The sequence below is a fragment of the Octodon degus genome, unplaced genomic scaffold, assembly GCF_000260255.1.
Source record: "Octodon degus isolate 3935 unplaced genomic scaffold, OctDeg1.0 scaffold00039, whole genome shotgun sequence".
Classification (NCBI taxonomy): Eukaryota; Metazoa; Chordata; class Mammalia; order Rodentia; family Octodontidae; genus Octodon; species Octodon degus.
The window spans coordinates 13,750,464-13,758,744 of record NW_004524615.1 but is presented as its reverse complement, the minus strand read 5'-3'; the positions used below and the strand labels follow the sequence as shown (position 1 = coordinate 13,758,744).

The 8,281-nt window shown below is 48.0% G+C and overlaps 1 protein-coding gene across 4 annotated transcripts in view; it reads left to right on the top strand.

Annotated features, from left to right (window-relative positions):
- The window catches only part of Farp1 (FERM, ARH/RhoGEF and pleckstrin domain protein 1), a 273,522-nt gene that overhangs the window by 203,392 nt on the left and 61,849 nt on the right, over positions 1-8,281 (top strand). For all 4 annotated transcript variants that reach the window (XM_023715164.1, XM_004631194.3, XM_023715162.1 and 1 more), the window contains 2 exons: positions 705-747; positions 3,366-3,444. In XM_023715164.1, coding sequence (XP_023570932.1) covers positions 705-747; positions 3,366-3,444 — 122 coding nt within the window. The remainder of the gene's footprint in view (positions 1-704; positions 748-3,365; positions 3,445-8,281) is intronic.

The following is an 8,281-nucleotide window of genomic DNA, read 5'->3' as shown; positions in this document are numbered from 1 at the left end:
TTTTTTTTTTTTTTTTTTTTTTTTTTTTGACAGTGCTGAGGACAGAACCTGGAACTCTATGTATGTATACTCAGCAGTCACTCTATCACTAAGCTCTGCCCTCCACTCTTTAACTCTAAGCTGTATCTCTAGCCCAGTAGTGAGACCGGGTAGACCCTGTCTTAGATGCATTTACAGCTCAGGATATATTGTAACTTTTCATCTTAGACAGGGTCTTGGCCTCTTCTTCACTTCCCAGTCACAGAGCCACAGTCCCCAGCCCCCACGACTTCACTAAAGGAAGAGGAGTTTATTTAGGCTCCTGGTGTTGAGAGGGTCCATCCAAGTGAGCTGCTCTGCAGAGGCAGGGCCTGGCGCAGGAAAGCTGCACTAGCCACAGAGCCAGAAGCAGGGAGAGGGCGGCCTGGGGAGGGAGATGCTGGGACCTGGACCAGGAGGTTGTGACCAGGCTCCACCTCCTAACACAGGAGGCTTCTGGGAGACTTCTGGATCTAAAGCATACCAATCAGCAAATCAGGATCCACCCTCTAAAGGTGGTAGGCAGAACAGGACATGATGTGCTGAAGCACAACAACAGGAACAACAGAGGACCCCAAGTAATCCAAGACGTTTTGACTGAAAATAGTTGCTGCAAAAACAGCGTCAGAATGCTTGCACTCTGTCATGAGAAATTTTGTCTCACTCTGTGCTCTTTTTCCCTGTAGGTATGGCTGGATCTCTTAAAACCTATTGTGAAACAGATTCGAAGTAAGTAACCCCTGTGTTTAACTGTGGTGGTAGATTCAAAGCCAGATGTGTGCATTTTGGAGAAAAATTCCGCTGGAAAGCACCAGGGCCACAGATTCCTCTCTTTACTCCGATCGCTTGCCATCATCCAGCAGCCCACAAACTGTACTGTAAACCTGTGTTTCTTCTATGCTTTTCATATATGGTAATTTGATAATGAAAACCTTCCTTGGAAAACCAACCGTCCTTCGGCTGGGGAGATAGCTCAGTGGGTTAAGCACCTACTTGGCAAGTGCAAGGTCCACAGTTTGATCCCTGGTACCAAAAAAAAAAAAAAAGGAAAACCAGCCATCCTTGCTTAGATTAACAATTTCAACTGTTACACAATCCCAGAATAATGGGGTTTATCAGTTTGGGCCACTGTCTCCACTGTCACTTTTTTTTTTTTTTTTTAATGTATCTGGTACAGGGTCTCACTACACAGCTCCAACTCATTAAGTGATCCTCCTGCTTTCAGCCTCTCCAGCGCTGGGATTATAGGCATGCACCACCATGCCCAGTATCCTTCTTGGGCTGAGGGCACCCCGGGGCAGGACCAGCACAGCATGTGGTGCCAGCGATTGAACCCCAGTCACTGCGCTTGCCAAAGCAGGCGCTTAGTCGGCTGAGCTATCTCTCCGGCCCTTTACCGTCACTTTTGAAGGGGAAGGGTGGAGCCATTTATTCATAAAATTGCTTTTAGGTTTTCTGTTCTCCCCCTTCAAAGGCTGACACACCAGAATGTAGTGTTGTTGGGGGCAGGGCGAGGTGCTCAGAAGTGTGAGTGTCTGATTACCTGTGTGCTTCTAATTGGCGGGTGGAGGCCCCCTCACTGGGTGGGGGGGTCTGGCCCACACGTCCAACCTCTGTGAGGGAGGTTCCACTGGGCCTGGCCAAGGAGGGAGATGGAGAACACTTGGTGTTTCTCTCCCTTCTCCCCACTGTAGCTCTGCCTCCTTCTCTCTGCTTTGAAGCAAAAGCTCTGTCCCCAGAGTCCTCCCAGATCACCCTTGCAGCAGCCAGGACGAAGCCGACACCTTGAGTTGAGCTTGAAGCTCACAATCCCCATGGGATCATTTTCCTGAAAAAACCCCACCATGCCACTTGCAGTGGTTTATGTGGCTATCAGAACCTTGCAGCCCAGTCTGTGTGGCCTCGTACGACTGCATCTGATGTTAGCCCTCTGTCCTTTCAATTAAGCAATTATTGGTGCTGGAAATGAAAGAGCTGTCATTTATTGGCAATTTACTGGAAGCTGTCAGGGGAGCTGGCCCCTGCTGACAGTGGCTAAGTGTGAGTGGGGGTCACATTGCTGGGATCAGTGCCGAGGCCTGGCAGGTAGAAGTGGCCCATGACCCTGCGGTGGTTCGCACGTGGCGGGAGGGGTTTGTTCAGCAGGTTGTCAGGTGGAAACTGGAGCAGGATAATATTCTTTCATCTCCCCCACATGCTCTGACTGGCCTGGTGTGATAAGACTGTCACTTTGCACTGAGTGCTGGTGCCTTCTTAGTTGCAGGGTCTGCATGGACCTGAGTGATCAGTTTTATTCTGCATTTTAAATCCCCACAAGTATATAGTTGCTATTTTGGGTCTGATCACAAACGGTAGAGGAAAAGGATTTTTTCTTCTGTAATAAGAGCTAATGGTAAAATCTGTACTGTATAGAGCTGAAGTCTACTTCCCTAGGATGCGTGAGCTCTGGGCTCAGTCCCCACGATACAGAGGTGGCGATGAGGACGGCGTTTCCTCGTTGCACTTCACTTCCACGGAGCGTCCTTCCCTTCTGTCCTCCCACATGCAGAGCCTTGCTGTAGGCTGTTCTTCTGTTGCGGCTCATGCAGCAACACACGAAAGCCTGACTCGCGCCTCCCACTATTATACTGCAATCTGTATGATGTTCTCTGGAAAGTCTCCATCCTAGCCTCTGTCCTAAGCCACTGGAAAGATGGTGAGATGCTTGTTAGGGCTTTGCTTGGCTGTGACGCAGGCAGGCCACATCCCATTTGTGTTTCCAGAGCTCGGGCGCCCTAGGGCCCTAGAAACGTGCTTGATGAGCGTGGTGGCAAGTGTTCCTTATGGACAGCAAGGTAGAATAAACGGCACACCTGGCTGACGTTTTCATTGCTGCCTCCTTCAATTATCCAAAGGCTATATTTGGATAAAAGTTGCCAATTAAATATATTGCTGGGGACAAGTGCCTTTGTTTTAAAAGTGAGCATAGGTGAAGACCTCAGAGAAAAAAATCATTCTCTGTGGTACAGTTGCCATGGTTTTTGAAAAAGCAAATACCTATTGTCTCATGCTGTAAAAGTAGCAGAACTGGGGCCGGGGAGATGACTCAGTAGGATAAGCGCTTGACTGGCAAATGCAAGGATCTGAGTTCAATCCCCGGTTCCGCCAAAAAAAAAAAAAAAAAAAAAAAAGTAGCAGAACTTGGCTGGTTATCCAGTGGCTTGGAGGCGCAGCCATCCTCTGGGGAGGTTGGAAGGAGATGTTTATTTGGTATAGAATGCGCCTTATAAAGGCTTGTTATTAATGGCAATTGAAGCACTGATCAATAGGTGCTGTACTAGACTTTCATTGTTGTTCTTCTTCCTCAGGACCAAAGCACGTTGTTGTTAAGTTTGTGGTGAAATTCTTTCCACCTGACCACACCCAACTCCAAGAAGAACTCACAAGGTGAGTGGTCTGGAAACTGGGTTTTGGGGGTGGTGGTGGTGGTGCTGGTGGTGGTTGTTATTGTTGTTCTTCTTCCTCCTCCTCCTCCTCCTTCTCTTCTTCCTCCTGCTCCTCTTCCTCCTCTTCTTCCTCCTCTTCCTACTCCTCTTCCTCCTCTTCCTCTTCTCTCTTCTTCCTCCTCCTCCTCTTCCTCCTCTTCCTCCTCCTCCTCTTCCTCCTCTTCCTCCTCTTCCTCTTCTTCCTCTTCGCTCTTCCTTCTCCTCCTCCTTCTCCTTCTCCTTCGCCTTCTTCTTCTTTTTCTACAGTGTATAAAGCAAAAGAGAACATTAATATTCTGAATTGATTAAACGTTTTCACAGTATTTGATGGGCCAGCCTCTCTGTTCTGGGCTCTAGTTTTACCCGCTTGTCTGTCCCTCTGCCTACAAAAATAAAGGGAAAGTTCCAGGTTTCCCCTTTGCCAGGAGATGGAGTTTGCTTTCTTTAAGAGAGTGATGTAGGACACGAACTGCACTTATAACCTGTTGATGTCACATGTTCCATCTTCCGTCTGTCACATGCTGAGGTAGTCTTGGGAAATGAGTCCCTTCTGTGAAGCCAGGAGGTCAGTTCAAGATCGACCCAAGTTGCTGGCACAGATGGGTGAATTTGCTCTGAAGTGTGGGTCAGGTTCTCGATAGTGCAGCCAGGTAGGAGAAGCATGTGTGGTTGGGTCAGGCTTGGCTTCAGCCAGCAGTCCTGCCGTCGCTGGCCACGGGAGCAGCCGGGTGCTTGTCTCCTCCGCGCCACTATAAATTCACCTCCAGCACAGATGATAATGCATGCTCGCTCCCTTGCTTTCAGGATAAGCACGTAGCATGGCTGGGATCCAGTAGAAACTCTATAAATGCTAGTCGCTGTCCCATCACCACCATCGTTGATGTCACCCTCACCACAGCCATTGTCACTGTCGTGACTGTCACTATCATCCCCACCATATCCCCATCGCTGTTATCATACTGCCACTCTCATTTTATAATGTGAGACCACACAGGTGGGTTCCAGGCAAGAGTGGGGCGGGAACTCGAGAAGATAACACCTCCCTTTTGAGACTGCCTCTCTGGGTGCACTGGTGTGGCTGGCCAAAGTCTCGTCACATGTGCCTTTCATGTGGTGGCTCATGAAGACCAAGACCTTCATCTTTTGTCAGTTCAGTACAGAGCACGGGATCTCTGGTAGCTGGCTTCCTGGCGCTACAGCATGCACTGCCCTGAGCTCAGTGCCCCGACATAAATCAAGGCGCGGGTCCCGTTGGTGGGCAGTTGGCAGTCTTCTTCCTGTCCACAGCGGACCTCTTCCCTGCTTAGAAAGTCAGAGGCATGAAGCGCTCTCCCATTTTTCCGCTGAATAATTTTGCAGCTTTTGCTTTTTTTTTTTTTTTTTTTTTTTTGGTGGAACTGGGAATTGAACTTAGGCCCTTGCACTTGCCAGGCAAGCGCTTATTCTATTGAGCCATCTCCCCGGCCCTCTTCTTTTGCATTTTTGCAAATCAGCTTTTCTACAAACATTCTGGTCTAGGACTGGGGAGATGGCTCAGTAGAAGAAGTGCTACCCTAGCAAGCACAAGGGCCTGAGTTCAATCCCCAGTTCTGGGAAAAAAAAAAAAAAAAAAAAAAAAATTTCTGGTCTTACTCTAAAACTCCGTGCAACTTTTTTTTACCATTGCCACCAGAGGTGCCTGGCCCTTTGCCGACTCCTCTGTCAACACTGAGAAATTCCTAGTTATACAAGCATCACCCAACAAGGCAGGTTCTGATTTTAGTTGTGTTTGCTTTCTGCCTCCAGTATGAACTGGTATCTTAGAAATCTTTTCAAGAATAAAACTCCTTCAGCTCAGTGTTGAATAATATCAATCTGAAATTTCTGCTGTATTCTTCAACTCCCCCGAGGCCACCCCAAAGTGGCACATGCAGGGTTCCTCGCCGTTCCACCATGTTGAGGCTTCCACACTCAGATTCCTGCAGCAGCTGCACTTCAGGACAAAGCCCGAGGGAATTTCAGGCACTTTTCTCTGGTGGATGGCGGAGGCTGGGGGAAGCTCCAGGTCGTTGGTGCTCTGCAGGGCAGATGGCGAATGTGGTCCCAGATAGTGGAGCCCGTGCGGCTCTAGCTTTGCAGTCTGCTCTTTGGCTTCCAGGAAGAGCTTTCAATTTCCCATTTATATAACTAAACGTGCAATTGCGCCTCACTCGTCCACAAGAAACCGAACTCCTTTTTGTTTATTAAACTATACATTCAGCTGACTCTGCCATATCGACATGCAGCACCCAGGCTTCTAGAAGGAGAAACAACCCCACCAAGGCGCAAGGTGAAAACAGCTAGCGGGGTCCCTGGAAAACAAGCTTTGCACACTGCAGAGCTCAGAGGCAGTTTCCCTGTGCCAGCAACAGCCAAGACTCAGCTCCTCTCCAGCTGGGCATCCTGTTCCTTCCGGGCTGGGTTCTTCTCCCAAGCAGCCCATTGGCTGAATTTGCTGCCCTGGGCATGCGGGCTGACATTCGCCTAGATGGTCAGGAAAACTGAATCACTTCACTTAATGAGAAAAGAAAAGAGATTAAGACCTCCTCCCAAATGAGTTAAACTAAAATAGATGTGTGATAAATGAGGAACCGGGTAGGTGTGCTGTGTGATTTGCTGTCTCCGTTAAATAAAGCTCCCCTCGTAAGGCCCAGGCCCACCTTCACCAGGGAGAGTCGAATTCCACTTTGGGCCCTTGGTTTCATTTTATCAAGCAGTTTGAAGTGAGCCTCAGCTCCTGTGGAGCCCGCTGGCTTGGCTTCCGTTTCTGGTGACAGAGGTGTCACTGAGTCTGAGGTCGGCACCACAGCCAGGGTGCTCAGCTTACAGCCTGCATTGCCCAGGACATGACAGTACCAGGAAGGTGTTTCTCGTGTTACGTGGGCCTCCAAGCAGGGACAGTCAGCACGATCAGGGTGACACGTTGTCCCATGAGTCCTTAGAAAGGACGTGTGTTCACACACTGCCACCACACAGCCCCTGTGAGACTGGCATCCAAGGTCCCCAAAGCCAGACTGTTGGTGGCTGTCCCTGTGCACTCCTGTTTGAAATCTGACAGAGTCCCTCATTTCTTCCCCTCATGTTGTCCTACAGCCTGAATTTGTTTTTGTCCTTGTGGTGTTATTTATTCTTCAGACTTTCGTATTTTCCTGTAAACACGGGTCTCTGTGTTGGAGTTAGTGAGTGGGAAAATAGACTGTAGAGCTTTTACAACAAAAGCCCTCCTACTTATTTGAAAAATAAGTCACACATTACAATGAAAGCTTGTAGGTCAGCGAAGTGTTGGGCTCAAGGGACAAGGACCACTATCTCATGCAGGAGCGCTGCTCTGCCCCTTCTCATTGGAGCCTGCCGTGTAGCATTGGGTCGGCTCTTGTTCTCCATTCTGCTTCCCTTTGACTTTCCAGAGAGAGAGAGAGAGAGAGAGAGAGAGAGAGAGAGAGAGAGAGAGAGAGGAAAAGGGTGGTGGGGAAAGGGAAAGAAAAGAACAAACACGGGGAGGTTAGATAAAGGCCGCCCTTGTCAGCTGGTAGCTCCACAGTGGGCTTTTTGTTTTTATTTGCTGGTTATACAGTTGCCTCTGTGTTTTTCAGTCCTTAATAATGGAACATCCCAAATGACTTGAGGATTAGTGATTCTTATTTTTAAAAGACTGACAGCACGTACTGAATGCTTCTCTGCTGGCCTCTGTGTTCTCCACTTGCTATCTCATTTAATGTATATAGAAACCTCAGTTGTTGCTATCATTCAGTCTTCTTTTAGAATTAAAATTAGGGCCGAGCTTGTGGCTCCGTGGTGGAGCCTGCCAAGCATACATAAGGCCCTAGATTCTACGCCCAGCATTGCAAAAAAGGAAAATGAAAAATAATTGCTATTACAAGGATGTAACTGTGCAGTGTAGAAAGTTAGGATATAAGACTAAGGACATAAAAATATTGCATCGTGTTGCGCATCATGTCCATGTAATATCCTCTCTGCTTTTGTTTTTAATCTCGTCTGTCACCTTGGCCATTCTTAGAATTCACCACTTCTCCCCCAGCCGTCATTTATCTGTTTGCTCTAAAGTAAGGCTCCCTGTGTGACCACGTGTTACAGCTGTTTAGTTCCTCCAGGCCTTTGAAATCTGACAGAGTCCCTCATTTCTTCCCCTCATGTTGTCCTACAGCCTGAATTTGTCTTTGTCCTTGTGGTGCTATTTATTCTTCAGACTTTTGTATTTTCCTGTAAAGTAGAAATTCGTTTCAAAGGCTTGACAGATAGATACCGTTAATCACTTTTGGCTGGAGTCTGTCCTGAGTGGTTCTGTGTAGTCCACATGTCATGAACGATGCTGGGTTATTCCTCAGCTTAGCGCAGTGACATTCTGATTTCAGTGTAAAGCCACGTGGCACACTACCCTGTGGTGCTCCAGTTTCCTAAGTGAGGTTTGCAGCAGCTGACAGTCTTTGCTAGTCAGTGACTTCTTTAGCGACTGTGGAGCACTGATTTTCTAGTCTCCTGGCTCCTGCCATGTTGTCAGCTAGTGTTCTGTGAAGTGAAGCCTTACTTTGCTGCTGAGGGCTCTAACTGTGCTAAGCTGCCTCCTGCTGGAGAGACGGGTGACAGGCTCGGTTCTTCGCATCTGGTGACCATTTTTTGATTATGATGTTGCTGTAATCATTCTGCAAATGGTAAAATATTCGGTTCTCTCTCTCTTTCTCTCTCACTTCAGATTCATGGATTTTTCACTAATTCAGCAGGTTTTGATTCACTTTTATCATTCTTATTGCTGTCCATGTGAT